The sequence below is a fragment of the Sesamum indicum genome, linkage group LG6, assembly GCF_026168435.1.
Source record: "Sesamum indicum cultivar Baizhima isolate 11 linkage group LG6, ASM2616843v1, whole genome shotgun sequence".
Taxonomy (NCBI): domain Eukaryota; kingdom Viridiplantae; phylum Streptophyta; class Magnoliopsida; order Lamiales; family Pedaliaceae; genus Sesamum; species Sesamum indicum.
Window position 1 is genome coordinate 6323607 of NC_142662.1, and position 17063 is coordinate 6340669.

The 17063-nt window shown below is 37.4% G+C and overlaps 3 protein-coding genes across 4 annotated transcripts; 1 reads left to right on the forward strand and 2 right to left on the reverse strand.

The window, feature by feature from the left end:
* LOC105164832 (BIIDXI-like protein At5g11420) lies at window positions 1–3343 on the reverse strand. Its single transcript, XM_011083624.3, has 3 exons — window positions 3161–3343; window positions 1748–2245; window positions 1–886 (listed from the first exon to the last, which is right to left on the reverse strand). Exons 1-3 carry the CDS (start codon window positions 3339–3341, stop codon window positions 348–350), a joined length of 1218 nt encoding a protein of 405 aa, XP_011081926.1. The 5' UTR covers window positions 3342–3343; the 3' UTR covers window positions 1–347.
* A 3444-nt stretch (window positions 3344–6787) lies between these two features.
* Window positions 6788–16075, forward strand: LOC105164830 (potassium channel AKT1). Of its 2 annotated transcripts, none has more exons than XM_011083622.3 (13): window positions 6788–6928; window positions 11340–11699; window positions 12223–12588; window positions 12765–12822; window positions 12907–13224; window positions 13330–13575; window positions 13812–13910; window positions 14021–14053; window positions 14172–14357; window positions 14496–14690; window positions 14776–14851; window positions 14933–15517; window positions 15592–16075. In XM_011083622.3, exons 2-13 carry the CDS (start codon window positions 11509–11511, stop codon window positions 15879–15881), a joined length of 2643 nt encoding a protein of 880 aa, XP_011081924.1. In that variant the 5' UTR covers window positions 6788–6928; window positions 11340–11508; the 3' UTR covers window positions 15882–16075. The 2 variants fall into 2 exon arrangements, with proteins under 2 accessions (XP_011081924.1, XP_088737291.1); XM_088881165.1 differs by having other exon boundaries at window positions 12453–12588.
* LOC105164831 (cytochrome b-c1 complex subunit 7) lies at window positions 7892–10802 on the reverse strand. The gene is made up of 4 exons (XM_011083623.3): window positions 10600–10802; window positions 10347–10504; window positions 8644–8691; window positions 7892–8235 (listed from the first exon to the last, which is right to left on the reverse strand). The coding sequence occupies exons 1-4, from the start codon at window positions 10694–10696 to the stop codon at window positions 8167–8169; spliced, it is 372 nt and encodes a 123-aa protein (XP_011081925.1). The 5' UTR covers window positions 10697–10802; the 3' UTR covers window positions 7892–8166.
* Window positions 16076–17063: the final 988 nt, after the last annotated feature.

The window sequence follows — 17063 nt, forward strand, 5'->3', positions numbered from 1 at the left end:
TAAGTAAAAACAAGCAATGATTCTTAATCAAAACACACATACAAAGGACTATGAACTCAATAGGATAAGCAAAGCAGCTATATGTGGTGTAGATTGATTTTCTCTGAATCTATCACAAAATGAAATAACACTCTTTCTGACTCTCAGTAGATTCAACTCCTCCCCCCCATTTATTGGGCTTAACATAACATCTGACAGATCAAATCACGCTTCTCTATATATACTTGTTACAACTCAGGCTGTTGTAGCTGAGTTTTTGTAGTAGCAACTAAAATTGAAAGACTTGCAGCCTTTTCTTGCACCCAAAATATTTCTTAGTATATTCTTCAAGTTTTGTTTTGTCTCCTTCAGGCGAGCCGCCTTGGCTTGCGAACGCTGAGCAACTTCACGTCATCGACAACAGGTCCACAAAGCGAAGCATAGTCATCGCTCCTCATGTGATAGAACGTGCTGAGGAACATGATTCGAGTTCGAGTAGTAGTTGCAACAAAACGCAGCACGGCACGCTTGTAGCCACCTTTGCCCTTTGACTCGTAAGGGACCTTGACAGTGTCCCTGCCAGCAAACGCCTCGACGATCATAGATCCCTCGCAAGAATTGCTGGCATCTCCGACTGCAAATGTGAGCTGGTATGTCTTGCCAACAATAGTTCTGGCCACTTGTGCGATAGCACTTTCTTTTCCTCCGACGAGCTCGATAGCTCGCTGCCCATGTGGGACAGAGAAATGAGCGGCATCGATGTATTTGACGGCTTTGAGGGATTCGACCATCCAGGCTGGTAGTGGAGAGTTATCGTCCTCAATGTTTGGTGGGATGAGGACTCCCCAACTCGTGTTGGGAAATATGTATGCACCTTCCTCAAAGTCCCCATTTTTCAGCAGGTTTTCTGCACAGTGGAGGGAAAAAAAATGTGAACATATGCATTGTTAGCGTAGACTGCGCACAACTATGGAAAGAAATCTGTGATGAGATACAGTGAAACCCCATTAAGGTTGTAATGAAAAACTACATGAGTAATGGACCAAATCATCTTCAATCATAAAAGATGATAGAATGTTGTTAGCCTAAGATTTTATGTTTTTGCAGGTAAATACGGAATACTTGATCCAAGTTTCGACAGAATTATCAGAGTGAAGCACGGGATGCCTAAGAAATTAAATACTGACTGTCCAAGCACTTCCAAACCAGACAAACTGTTAGAAGTAATTCATTTAACAAGCCACTAAGAGAAATCTCGACTATTTGAAGAGCAAATCCCACTTCTTGTCTCTCAACATATGTACAAGTAGGACCAACAAGTTATTCTCCCGGTCCCTGTTTAACTGGTGCCAGTGCTATGAGATTTTATGTGCACATGCAAATAACTACATAAAGCCGGCAGATTAGTCGCATAGCAGAGGCCAGTGGGAGAAAAACATGCATTTCTAAGAAAAGCATATAGCCAGGTGCCAGCTTTATCAAAAGTTAAGTAATACACTTGACATAGGTTTTAATCTAGAATGGGAGTTCTTAAAGTTGAGCTACTAACTAGAGCAAGGTCAAGGAGAACAATGCTGGAAAGGGTCCATAAGGTCATTGAAACTACACAAATTCACATAGTTCCAAAATTGAGGCACCTCGCATCTGACCTTCCTAATGTACGTCTGCAAAACTTGGTATCTCAAACGTATAAAAACTACTCATATTGTCAATCATTGCCTTTTGACATACAAAAAAACTGATAATGATATTGCTAAAATAAACTTACGATTAGTCGGTTTAGGAGGATATAGAGCTCGAATGGCCACCGAATCAATCAGCGGTCCACAAGCCGGATCTTCTTCTACACCTGGATTGTGAATGAGGATCTCAGCCACATCATAGCTTGTACGAAATGCCCATGCATACGAGTCCCACCCGTTACTACTGTACAATGTTTGAATTGGAAGCACCCCATAATCCGGTGCTACTGACACATTTACCCTCTCCTCTTGAGCACAAGTCCTGGCGGCACTAAATGTCAGCGAATAAAACATTCCTTTGGTGACATTTATTAGTTGCTTAATCGACGCCTCATTTCCAAGCCTAACAGCAGCATACCCCTCCGGCACCACTAGTAACATGTCACCCTGCTTTTGCCCAGCCTTAATGTACTCAACAAAGCCCGAGATTTGCCATTTCGGTACAGCATGGGGTTTGAGGACAATGGTCCCGTTAAGCTCTGAGGACTTGGGAGCCTGCTCAAAGTTGCCATTGTCTAATAGTCCTGCAATTCATGCACATAGTAATTTCAGATTACTAAACTTCAAAAGAAACGAATCATAAAGAAGTCAAGAAGTGGCTGAATAGCATCCCCACAAAGTTAGGTGAAGTCCATGTCGTCTACTTTTCGGTATTTGGACAGGATTTTAGAATGTGAACCAACATGCTAAAGGGGACAACTCCATCATACGCAAGATAGCAGGACCAGCAGTAGATTGGCCTCAGACAGGGCGCAATCATGCATGTGCAAGCCCACGTGACTCGAGAATGAGATGTGGTTTCACAGAATAATCATTCAAAATTCCTTGGAGACGCTATGTGAAATAAATCTACCTCATCCCTATATACAATACATTACACTGCAAGGAATAATTGTCACCCTAACCAAGATGTCCAGCACATGAAAGAAATGGATTTCGTACTCCTAAAATCATAGTTCCAATCAATCCAAGAATCTAATACAAAACCCAAGATGCACCTTTCTTGTTCTCAAGAATGCTCAACAATAATTTTCTTTTCCCAAACTAGAATTTTATATATCATCACACGGACAAACAAAACAACAACAGAATCTCAAAATCAATGCCATGGGGAGGATGAAGTGATTGTTCACAATTATGACAACCTTATAAATGATGGTAAACTATTCAATTCTGATGTGTTTGTTGCATTTAACGTATCATTTACTTAGTTCAAAATAAAGCCCAGATTTTTAAAGTGGGCATAACAGCTGACAAAATCTTGAAATCCAGTTCTCATGAGTGTATGTCTAAATCTGCGTCCTTTTTAGCGAAAAGCTCTCACATTCTGAGAACTATACAAGAAAGAATGCCATACTCTCAACCAAGAAAATGACCTCAAGTGACTATGTTAGAGATGCAAAAAAAGAAAAAACAGTTGTTGAAATCTGTGAGCTTACCATCCCTGAAGGCAAAAGCAGGCAAGTGGCAAGTGGCCAAACACAACAGCACCGACAACACAGTGGAAACCCTCATTCTTGATTGACTACTACTATACATTCTTGGTACAGATGGTGTTAGTAATCCTGAGTTTTGGTTTGTGATTTCAAATGGGGTTGAGAAAATGGCCTTTTTATGCATGCCAAGACTCACAAATGGCCTTGGTTTTTTGAAGAAATAACAGTGGTGCCCAAATCATATGGTGGGTGTGGGGTTGGGGTGGCTCTGTAGCTTTTTTGGACCATCTGGATGATGGGTCTGTAGTTTCACATGGGATCATTTACTGACAGCCCGCCAACGCCAATGCCATTGCCATTGCCATCTCTTTTTTTCAGTTTTGTATATTGTATTTGTGTTCTATAAAAGGGAATAAACCCTTTCCTTGGGGGATGGATGAGTCTTGAGGCCATGATAAAAGCTGTTTGTGACCACATGGTTCAATAACAGTTCACTTCCCCTAGACACCGGACGCCAGACCACTGCAGCGCTTCCATGTCTGCTTACTACACATTACTGAAAGGGACTTGACTTAAAAACATCAAATAATTCATTCAAATTTAACCTTAATTATACTCGTCTGTGTATATATATAATTACTTCAAATTCGACAAATACAAAATTAAAATTGTCATAAAAATTTGTAAAAAGTATAATTTGTAATTAAAAATGATATTTGGTCAAATTATTACAAATAAATTAGTATAATACACCAACTTTTCATTTATTTATAATAACTATTATTTCTAAACACTCAAAATTCATACGTTTGAATCCATTATCCACTTTTTTCGAAATTAAAACACTTGTAAGAAGTATAAATTTTAGCAAACATCCGATGTATAATAGATAAAGGAGAAGACATGGACTTTATTACCAGTACCTAGGTTAATTTTCAAGAAGCACCACATAAAAAGAAGAACACATAAACAACTAAACAAGTTGTCGGGTAGCAGAATGCATCATGTGCTTTGATTCATTCTTTCATTAAAAGCCGCATTTTAGTCGGAAGACTTCCCCCTTAATTTACTTTTCATAGCCGCATTTGATGAAATTCAGGTGAACCTCTTCTGGTCCCATTCCATGGCATAAATTTAGAAAGCGATAATTACATCTACATTGTTTAATTTATAGTTTATTTGTATAAATTATTTTTAAAAAAAAATTTTTATAAAAAAATATTAATTTATATACAAATCATCTCTATTTTTTAAAAAATTATACGTACATATCTTTAAAATTTCAACAAAATTCTGCAAATCATCCTTATTTTTTAGTTATCAAGAGTAGTTTTTATAGCTATGTAAAAAAAAATCATAATTATTAGATTTAAGAATCTAGAGCGTTTCGTTTTAACAAAATGCCAATAATTCAATCACTCTTACGGAAAAAGAAAAAGAAAAAGAAAAGGACAAAATAACCTTTTAATAAAATATTCTTAATTTTTATTAATTTTTTTTTTTTTTGGAAAAAGAAACATACCATGAGAGTTTTGAGGGGCAGTGAGCAGCAAAAGGGCCCACGGGAGGGAGCATAGATGTGTACGTACTGGACAATCCACCGGACCTAATCCAAAACAGATTTTGGGCCTTTGGAGATGGACCAGAATCAGAAGCCATGTGGGCTACTTCAATTAAGATGTGGGCCGTTGGATTACCTCATCCTCATCCTGTTTTTTCTTTTTTATAATTATTTTAAAGAGTGGATATAAAACAAATATTGAGTTTCATGGTTTGTCCTATTGTTTTTGTCCAGTTCTCGGAAAATCAGATGTTTCTCAGTACGGTATTTCAAATTTGAAATTTGGTTTGATGAAATGAGATAAATGGGTGGCTCACAAACTTGTGAATCCCATGGGATATATATGTAGAATGGATTTGCAGCAACAAGCCCAAAATCGTGAATCTTGTCTTTTTACCATCATGACGACTAGGATTCTTGAATGATGTCGGTGGAATAATACCCTTTTGATTTTCTTGTGGCAATTTATATGTTCAATCTCTTATTTTTCATGTAGTAAGATAAATATCTACATATTCAACAGCACCTGAACCAATATTTTTAGTGAGATAATTTCTGATTTTGTGGATGAAGTCTGTTTTAGTTAGCAAAATTAAAGTTCCATAATTAAAAAAAGTGATGGTTTGAGTTCAATTAATATGTAATTACCCTTTTCTCTCTCCAATAATTATATTCTCTGATCCTCATAAATCATCATGATTCTTGTGTGGTCCTAGATATATGTATTTGTGCATGAAAAGTACACATCAATACCCAATAAATTTGAAATGCAGTGTACAAATGCATGAAATAACAAGACCCTCCTTTTGGGCATTATCATTAATTGGCACATGAGTATGTCTTTTTTATTTACTAAAATACTCTCTCTCTCCCTCTCTCTCTCTCTCTCCTAGGTTGATTACACATTACAGCATCCACCAACAAGAATGCAGCAACTTCACACCCTTTTTCCCTCCGCAACAACCCCATACAATACCAATCTTGTTCAGACTTGTGGGTAGAAAATTTCAAGGCCACAGAGGAACCACGTCCACCATTTGATGGTGGCGGCCCAATGTTAGAGTTGGGGTTGGGACTGGGACTGGGGGGAGTCGTGTCGAAAGGGACAGAATAGCCGACGATTACATGTGAAAATGAAAGCATTCATTGTCTGGAACCCGCAGCTGCTTCTGATATCAGGCACAATTTCAGTTTCTTCATATTCTATGCCTGCCCCTTATGCACTCCCAACGTGCATCTCCTTAAATGCTCTGCTCTTTAATCACACCATTTTTATCATCAACCAAACCACCACTATCACCATCAACTCAATCCCCTCACATATCCTATTATATTTTTATATATCTCGCCTATCATTGATATAGGCTTTTTCTCGAAAATTGAAATAAATGATTACACTAAATTTTTTATTTTTAAAATACAAATTCATACCATACATGCATTGATATGACATCATAGCAGAAATTTACATTTTCGATCTCAAAATATAGAGTAATTCATAATATTAATCTTGTACACTTTGAAATAACCAATAAAACCCACATTTTAGAAGAACATATAAAATTAATCCCTTCATTGCAATATCAATCCCACACTTTAAGAAACGAAACGAAGCGCAAAGTTATTCCAAATTTTAGAAAAACATTGCAAAGTTAGTTCTAAAAGTTAAAAAGTTAAGTTCGAAAAACAATTTTTTTGCAATGGGACTAACTTTACAACATTGTCTAAAGTGTAAAACTAATATCTATTATCAAAATATATGGAACCAAGATTACAAACCATCATATATTTTGAGACCAAAATTATAATTCTCTCGACATAAGTGTCTATCGACAAAGTGGAATAGAAGAAGTATTAGCGGCGTAAAGAATAGAGATATGTAGCTGGCACTTCCATCCCCATTTAGCTAACTATGAGCACCCAAAATGAAAATTTAGAAGTTGTATCCCTGAGGCTGAGAGCTCTGTGTTTGTGACACATTAAGAGACAAAGTGGCAGGTGATGCATAATTACAGGAAACAGTCCTTAAATTGAAGTATGGCCAAGCCTCATGGCATCACATGGATTGTCCACGAGTAGATAACACTTGCAAACACCGCAGTTGCTTGGGAACATCAAGATTCAAGACTGGAGCTACATGTTTCACAACCTAATTCTATCTTTAGAGAGCTACCTGCAGCCACATTTCTTAGAGCGTATATTTTGTCCAGGTATGTATGAGCTTGCTCTTGATCCGGTTATAATTGTTGTGTCGAATACAGATGGCATGGGTGAAATCGACGTAGAGAAACAGAATTTGACAACAAATTGAGTGAAGTAAAGATTCAACATTAGTCACTCTACAGAAAACTGAAGAACAGATGATAGTGAGTGAACTGAATAAGTTCAATATGTTCCTCATATAAAATTATTAACTCCAGAAGTATAATAATGTGGAAAACACATCATTCAGACACCGAAAATTCTCCAAAAGAGAACTCAGTTTTATTGGATGATATACAAAGAACTCGTAGTGAATATCCTAGTTTCTTAATTATTCGCAAAAGTTAGACATAGCCCTTCACATGCCCGAACCTTTATGAACATAATTACCATAGAAGTAAATTAAATTAGCACCTTCTTGACCTTCAAAAATTCATGTACTCACTGTCTGTTGATGCAAACCCGCCTTATAAGCCATATTTTGAGCATAAACAAGACACGCTCCCGAAAGGATAAATACTTCACTAAAACCAAAACATTTAAAAAAGAGAAAAGATACATGCACATACACAGGCAGAGAGAGGGAGACACCACAAACACACATGCAGACACGCAGCAGTTAGCCATCAGAACCAAATCTGTATGTCATCAACTTCCACAAGAAAACAAAAGGTTTTTTAAGATCTGATAAATATTTCAAGATGAAGTTTAGCAGATTCGTCTCTTCACCTCCTCTCTTTTCTTTCCCTTCATTTGGCTTTGCGCATGCCTTTACTGTCATCAGGTCATGCACTTACCATAATAATAGTGTATATATATTACACCAAGCTTTTACGTATATGATGTGATCCCAAAATTATGCATATAGATATTGGCATTTTCAGCAAATGGAGTGGGTTCTTAAGCTAAAACACATCAAATTATACACACATAAGTAACACAAGGTTCTGGACACCCACAAAACTCGCACATAACTAAACCAGAAACACCCACTTAAAACCCAGAAAAGTACAATCATTAGTCCAAACTTATGGTAATGCAATTAATTGAAAGGACCATCTTGTAAACATTATATATCACTAACGTGGACCAATAACCAAACAATAAGAGCCTAGTGCTCATATCAACAGAGTACAAAATTCAGACATCACGTTATAGTCCATTTTAGAAAGGGACGAGGATGACTTGCCCTTATTCAATTGTAAGACATGCAATTCTATCAGAATCAGCTCAAGATAGAGTCCACTCAGGGAATGGTGCGCTGGTAAAGCGGCAAAGCACCAAGGGCTTCACGTTCGGCGTTCTCTCTCTTAACCTGCAATAACATTATAAATATAGAGATAAACTTCAGAAGGAAGATGCTAAATAAAAGATAAATTCATTGAAAAGGCAAGAAGCAGATGACAAGAAGATAAACTGAGCCATAAAGAACTTTGAAGTTTTATTATCGATGTCGTTTCACATGATTGTCACTACTTAGACATCTTCCTCGACCTGGTCAATTGATTTACTTCAGAATAGAATCTCAAGTTGATTTCAAGTTGTTGTATAAGCTAGCTTTATAGGGTACAATAAATGTTTGAAATGCATGTCAGATTTTAACTACGCAGAGTAAATATGTTCAGCACAACTGCTCTAGCAAAGTAAAACATATAAACAGTATCATAATAGTTCTTGTGGATATCCAAACCAAGGGAGATAATGAAGTGATATAAGCACTTACAAGAGCTAGCATCTCCTGAAGATAGCTCCTAAATGGGGTCTGCATAGCCTGAGAACAAAATAGAAGAAAATGAGTGCTGTAAACAAAGACATTCACAAGCAAGTGTAAAGAAAAGCATCAACGGCATAAATATACAAGATACTTACACAGGGACTCAAGCTGATCAAGTTAAACCAGGATAACCAAGCATATATTAGAAGGAAGAAAATAAGTTGTGCATGTATTGCCACACAGAGAAAGGAGCTAGAGTGAAAATGTTAATACAAAGACAAATAATTATGTGTTAAGTAGGTAAGGATGTTAAGTGAAATTAGTGTTATCCTTGATGTTAACTTTTCCACCTTTCTTGTATTGCCCACTGCATATCCATTTATCCAGAATAATCATTTGGAAGGATAATATGGTGATAAAATCCATAATAAAGAGTGGAAAGTCGGAACAATACAGCTTCAGCTTTCTACTTAGCCAAGTAGACGGAGACAGAATCCCTTCTAAAGTCAAAGCCTAGGTACAAGAAACTTTATTCAAAATAGTCCTACTAGTAAGCAAAGTAGCATAGCAATTCTTTTCTGCTTTAGTTCAGTAAAAATTGTGAAACTAGCTAAAAGCTTAAAACTGTTTAATAGAATGCAGATTGCAAACAGTTCTAATTACAGCTCAGACTATTTAGTCACAGCAACTACTAGTTTATTCTCCACCCCCCCCCCCCCTCCTTAAACAAAAAAGAGAAAGGAAGAAGCATCTGATGATGCAAAATAAAATTGCACTACAAATATATCGAGTAAGGTAGCCAAAAATATGCAATAAAAAGTTGCAAGGGGCATATTGATTATAACTCGAAACTGACACATAATAATGCCAACATTACAAAACCAACTTTCAAGAGGTAAAGAACATAACTTAGCCAGCAGAGCATGTTATACAAGATAATCAACGAATATGGATGAGGTTGCTTTAGACGTGGTACTTAGCATGCTAAATAAGACCACTCACTGTTGCAGACAGATTATCCTCACTTGTAACCCAGATGATTGGTACTTTTGGTCCAGGAGACCCCCAGCCACCCCCATCTCCAGATACATGCAAATTCTCACACTTCTTAATTAACTGGTTCCAGATAGAGAAATATTTGAAAATACTTTCTAGTACTTAAACTAACGTGCAAGAGATGCCTTGAAATACAAGAATAAACTAAAAATATTTTCTTTCCATAGAATGTGACATTGATAAGTATCACTCGCCATTGCTTCTGCAAATGGCACATTCACCAGCATCACTCTCCTTCAGCAGAATCAATATCTATTGCATGGACATTCTGGGTATGCAATGGGCGTGAATTGACAGTGTAAGGAATTAAAAGCAATCATCACATACCCTGAGCAGCTAAAAGCAGCCCAAGCAGAGCACGTAAACAAACAAATGAACACACTAAAGTTCAAGAAAATGAAGAACAAAACTTAAAAAGAAGCATTTATGCACAGCATCCTAGCATTTCTTTCCCAATTCCCAGAGCAATCCACCGCCCACACGCACAACCGCACTAAGGTAGTCAGTCACTATAAATAAATTTCACACAACAAATAAGTACCAAAGAATCAACATAGACATCCACATATTAACTCAATCCTAATCTTTCCAGCACCCAATACAGAAGCGTATAACTTTAAACACAGGAGCATTTAAATACCATTTTGAATGAATACCTGAAGATCTTCAGGAAGGTACTCGTGCTTCATAGAGAGGTCCATGGCGCGCTTGAGGCGCTGGTTCCTTGCATCCACGATCTCTCTCGGAAGCCGATTCAGCGCCTCCTTCACATCAAGATCGTACATGGGGTCGTATAAATCGTCATATCGAAGACCTGATTACCCAAATCGCAATTCGAAAAAAAACACATCAAAAACTCATCAACTAATACCACCTCAAAAAACACAAACATTTCTTCAAATCAAGTACCGTATTTCCGCAGGCGCTTGGACAGCGTCTTCATGTGGAGAGCGGCGAGCGGGTTGCGGTTTGGGTCGACGAGCCATTTGGTTAAAGCAGACGCCATTGCTTCTCGCCTGTCTAAAACTCTGAAGCTCTCTCTCAATCTCTCTCTCTAGAACTTTCTCTTATCACTGAATTCTTCTTTCTGCTGATAATTTATTATTCAGGTGCTAGTTCTACGTAGAAGGGTTGTGCAATGAAAAGCGACTTTTTCCAATATATATGGACGTAATCCGACACTTTAGGATATGCGGTTTTAGTTAAAATTGCAAAGAACCGTAGAACAGCACGGAAGAGGAATTGAACGGGCTCTAGGGCAATCGCTGAGCTGACAGGCCCAAGCAGCTTGTTCATGAAAACATTGATTAGTTTCATTAATTTATAACTTAATCACTTTAATCAAATCATAATTAATTTCATCATTTTTTGGAAAAAAAAAATGACGTAATCATTATGCATATATATATATACAACAGATTAAAAAATATAATAAAATTTCAAATAAAAAATTCAGTCCACTCTTTGAATGGATAAATAGAAGGTAGGATTGATATAGCATGGTAAGAAGTAAATTACTTAATAACAACAAAGTTTAAATCATAGTTTTAGTACGTGTGGTATGCGATGCGTGTTTATAGATGCAACATGATTTATAATAGAAAATTTAATTGGTGGCGTATGTTGTTTTACCATGTGATCTCATGCAGAAATCAGAGAGAAAAAAAGGGAAGAGAAAAGGCAGGCTGCAATAACTGAAACCATGCTCCAATCTATACAACATCAAACACAAAGAATCAATCCCCTCAAAAAGAAATCAACATCATTTTAGATTCCTTCCTATTGATCAAGAATTGGGAGGGAGTGGATGAATAAGGTATGTACATCATGCGGCGGAGGGGTTCTGAGAATGTTCGTTCGATGAGAGAAATGGAGGGCGAATTGGAAAGGCTCTCGTCGAAAAGCTCCCACATCTTCTCTACTAGCATTCTTCCACCCCTTGGCGCCCCTAGCAACCGCAAGCACAAGCTTCGTCCCTTCACCATCTCTCCTTTTGATCCTCGTTACAGGTATACGTATAAATACGTTTTCATGTTTCGTCATTAGCATGACCGTTTTTAAGGCTTTCGTGTCAAGATTAGGCTAATCACTTTAAGGTTCCATTTTGTTGGAGAGTGATGATCAAGATAGAATTTGCAGACCAATGTATATCGTTCTGTCTTAAAACATCAACAGCATAATGATTAATGGGATGGGAATGTTGTGCTAAAAGCTAATCATTTCGGTTCCAGAATTAAGTGTGTAGCAGCACTACAAGTTTACACCAAGAACATCAAGAAAACATGAATGCTGGCAGTAGATGGATTTGATACTCGTTCCAGTTATCCATGTAACTCAACAAAAGACTTAATTTAATCCTTTCAGTGTTTGCAACAGAGATAAATCCAGGCCGGTATTACATAAATGAATTAGCTACTGTACTTATTTAGAGTTCTAGACATGAACTGAGTGAATAACATTGGATTGCATTCGGCTTTCTGTCGTTTGTTTTCTTCCAAGATCAATCAGTCGTTTCTTGATCGAATTTTGCAGAACCTGGGAGACGTTCCTGGTTATACTGGTCTTCTACACAGCATGGGTGTCTCCTTTTGAGTTTGGCTTCCTTAGGGGACCTAAGGGGCCTCTCACCATCACTGACAATATTGTAAATGGACTTTTTGCCATTGACATTGTTCTTACATTCTTTGTTGCGTACCTCGACAAATCAACTTATCTCCTCGTTGACGACAGAAGGTTGATTGCTTTGAGATATGCAAAAACAGGGCTAGTTTTGGATGTGATCTCCACAATACCGTCTGAACTTGCAAGGAAGCTTTTGCCCGCCCATCTGGAAGCATATGGATACTTTAGTATGCTTCGTCTCTGGCGTATCAGAAGAGTCAGTGCAATGTTTCAGAGGTACAGTCCCTAAGTTCTCTGCAACTACCGTTAGTAAATTTTGTTGCTCAAGAAAGCCAGAAAAAATTATTTTTTCTTGTGTTTAAACTGTTGGGAAACAATCTACGGCTATTTGTTGGGCTATAAATGTAACTGATCTTGGGGAATCTAAATGATTTCTCTTAGCATTACTGCAGAATGGAGAAAGACAAGAACTATAACTACGTGATGGTTCGAATAGCAAAGCTTACATGTGTAAGTATTTTAAGACATAAATTGTTAATCTATGGCAAGTACAAGAATTCAAACTTATGTGATGAGGGGGTGTGGTCTTTGTAGGTCACTCTTTTTACGGTTCACTTGGCTGCATGTATCTTTTATCTTCTTGCCGATAGGTACAAAGACCCTAAGCAGACATGGATTGGGCTTAGCATAGAAAACTTTCATGAAGTGCCACTGTGGAACAATTATGTTACGTCCGTTTACTGGTCTATTGTCACCATCACAACGATAGGCTATGGTGATCTTCATCCTGTGAACACGGGGGAGATGATATTCGATATTTTCTACATGTTCTTCGCCATCGGGCTGGGATCTTACACAATAGGAAACATGACCAACTTGATTGTAGAAACAACCTTCAAAACTAGGAAATTCGTAAGTATGAAGTCTGATTTTGTTCGAAGTTTCATGGGCATCTCGATTTTCTTCATTTATGGATTTCAGGCAGCTGAATTTTACCCTTTTTCACGTTTTTTGCAGAGAGAAGCTATCTATGCTGCCTCAGGATTTGCCAAAAGGAATCAACTGCCCACTCGGCTGCAAGATCAGATGATTGCTCATATGAGCCTCAAGTACAGAACTGATTCAGAAGGGCTGCAGCAGCAAGAAACTCTTGATGCACTTCCAAAAGCTATTCGTTCGAGTATATCACATTTCCTGTTCTATTCCCTCGTTGACAAGGTGTATTTGTTCCGTGGGGTGTCAAACGACCTGCTCTTTCAGCTGGTAATCACCAATACTATCGGTTTTTCTTTCTGTTTTGCAGCCCGGGTACAAAAAATATATTAGTATTACTGCAAGAAAAAGCTTCTCTCGTTGTTGCACAATTCCCCTTTGTTTTTGGTCCAAACTGAAGCAGCACTGACTTTCTTGTTTTGTATTTGATCTCAACTTAATTACCAAATGCGGTACCATGAAATTAGATCTTCATGTTCTTTGTCTTTTATGGTCTAATGCTGCAGGTCACCGAGATGAGGCCTGAGTATTTCCCCCCAAAAGAAGACATAATTTTACAAAATGAAGCACCTACAGATATGTATATTCTGGTTAATGGGGCAGTGGTAAGATCAACCTGGAGCTGTCACTATACTGCTTTTCTTGTCGCCCTGTTCAATGGCACCATATTATGCAATTATTCGAAGTAATACTTCTAAACCATTTTTGGTGACAGGATCTTCTTTCACTCAGAGACGGAAAGGAAAGGGTAAACGAGTGATTCTCATTGCACATACATCAGCCAGGGAATATATTTGGTTTTATCCTTATTTATGCCCGTGAAGTGCAATCGACTTTTAACAATGTTCACTTCAAATTTATTGTAGGTTGTCGGGGAATTGAGGACAGGAGATGTTTGTGGTGAAGTAGGTGTTCTCTGCTACAGGCCTCAGATTTTCACTGTTCGTACGAAACGTTTGAGTCAGCTGCTGCGGTTGAACCGTACTGCATTGATGAATATTCTTCAGGCTAATATCGGAGATGGGACAATAATCATGAACAATCTGCTTGAGGTAAAGAAAATGTAGTCGATATTACCGGACAGAAGTTTCTCAATCTGTTGTTGGCAGCATATTAGTTAAGTTGCTGTTTTCTAGGGATAAGTAGAACTTGTAAGAGTAGATGATGATGTTGAATTTTCTTCTGTGCAGCATCTTAAAGAGTACAAAGACCCTGTGATGCATGAAATTTTGGCCTACACGGAGCACATGTTGGCTCATGGAAGAATGGATATGCCTCTGAGCCTATGCTTTGCAGCTGCCAGGGGCGACGATCTATTGTTGCATCATTTGCTGAGGCGAGGCTTGGATCCAAACGAGCTGGACAACAACGGACGAAATGCTTTGGTATTGCAATAGTTCTGCATTCTTCTTAACATGATAATTTATGAAGTAGAGATGCAATAATATGATAACTTGTTGTTTCATGCAGCATCTTGCAGCATCAAAAGGGTTTTTAGAATGTGTGCTTCTACTTCTGGATTACGGAGCAAACCCCAATACAAAAGGTACCATATTGACAAGGTGTGCTTGTCGGCAATTCTAAATTTAAGCAGCTAAAAGTGGTGAGTTCAAAACATCTTATGCAGATTCTGAAGGAAATGTTCCTCTCTGGGATGCAATATTGGGGAAGCATGAGGCGGTCATAAGAGTACTTGTTGACAATGGGGCAACGTTGTCTTCTGGTGACGTGGGTGGATTCGCCTGCTATGCAGCCGAGCAGAACAACATAGAACTACTCAAGGAGATCACCAAATTTGGGGGGGATGTAACATTGCTTAATTGCTCTGGAACCACAGCTCTGCACACAGCTATATCTGAAGAAAATGTCGAAATTATCAAGTTTTTGATGGAACAAGGAGCTGATATAGATAAACCAGACGTGCACGGCTGGACTCCACGAGCCTTAGCCGATCACCAGGGCCATGAAGAGATCAAAGCCTTATTTCAAACCAAGCAGAAGTCCAAGAACCATGTCAGACACTCAGAAAATGAGCAAGCGCCTTATTTCAAGCTCAAAAAGTACTCAAGCGAACCGGTTATCCCTCCTGTTAACAAATCATTAAGTTCTACTGACTTAAGCTCGTCTAATGATCGTTTAAAAAGGAAGCCGAGCAACTTCCAGAATTCGCTTGCAGAGATCATCACGGCCAGCCATAAACAAAACATTGAAGGTAACTTAAGCCCCTAGTTTTTGATTAAGGAAACAATCTTACTTATGTGTTGCTTGTGTCATCAAATTTTGCAGGAGGAAAGGCTACGTCTCGATCTTCCCTCACTCCTGGTACAGGCAAGAACTGTGCTAGAGTGACTTTGAGTTGTCCCGAGAGGGGAGATAGGATTGGAAGGCTGGTCTTTTTGCCTGGATCTCTTGAGGAGCTGCTGGACTTGGGATATCAAAAGTTCGGTATCCGTCCCACAAAAGTTCTAACTGAAGGTGGATATGTGATTGAAGACTTGGCTGTAATAAGAGATGGAGATCATCTCATTCTGTCTAGTGAAGGTGGATCCCAAGTAAAGATGCAAGATTTTGCTTAGAATTTTGTACAAGCAACCTTGTAAAATGCAAGGGATAAGGAAGTTAAGTAGTTCACTGTCAGTCTTCTTTGAATTCTGTTTATGATCTTTGTTATGGACTATAAAAATATTGATCAAACTCTTACTGCTAACTGTCACTATGTTTGGACATTTTCAACACACCCAATATTTATTTTCGTATTTTTTACACTTTACCTTCGTATTTTTTTATTTTTCAACTTTCTAAATATAGTATATATACACTTGTATATACAATATAAAAGAAATAGATTTGATAATGAATAGTGTTTTTTGTCTCAAAAAAATACAACATTAAATATACAATATTTATGTATATATTTATATATAAAAATATATATAAAAAAAAGATATAATTTGTCAATTAACAGTGATTTTTGTCACCCAAATCCCAATATCAAACCTACACTACTTATTTTAAAATACCTTTGAACACAAATCCAAACAAACGATCTATCTCCAACACACATTTATTTATCTCTATTTTTCTTTTTATTTTCAAAACACTCAAAACACAAATCCAAACACTATGTATATATTTTCATATCCCTTTTTTAGATTATCTATCAGCTGTTTCACAAAATTAATGTTAGCTACAAATAGTTGCTACCCCCAGAATGTAGAATGGAAGTTGCACTTTTAGCCCCGTTGTTTTTATAATTTTTATTTAGCATCATATTTTGACACGGTAAATTATGTACGTATCTCTTTTAAAAATACAAAACTAAATTCTTCTCAAAAAAAATTGAAATTTACATTTGCATCCCTCAAAAATTTACAATTATATCTCTTCCGTTTGAGTTTAGACGAAAAATCTTATTTTAGTAATAAAAATATATAAGCTTCTACGCATCATTCAACATTTTGTATAAGTTATTAACAATATGGCTAGCTAATTGGTTAGAGTTATTAAAAATCAGGTAAAACATCCTTGCTGTTGGCACAGGGTGTCAGGTTAACACCAACGTCATGAAACGAGACTGAATGTTCTGCAGATTGTATGTTGTGTGAAATAAGAGGGACGAAATTTGAAATGAACATAGCCGTTGAGTTATTTATGTAGTACTGCACACAATGTCTCAACCATGAAATATTTTAAGGTATCTTAGCCTGAACCAAAACTACTAATGTAATAAATAGGCGACTATGGAAAATGAACTGAGC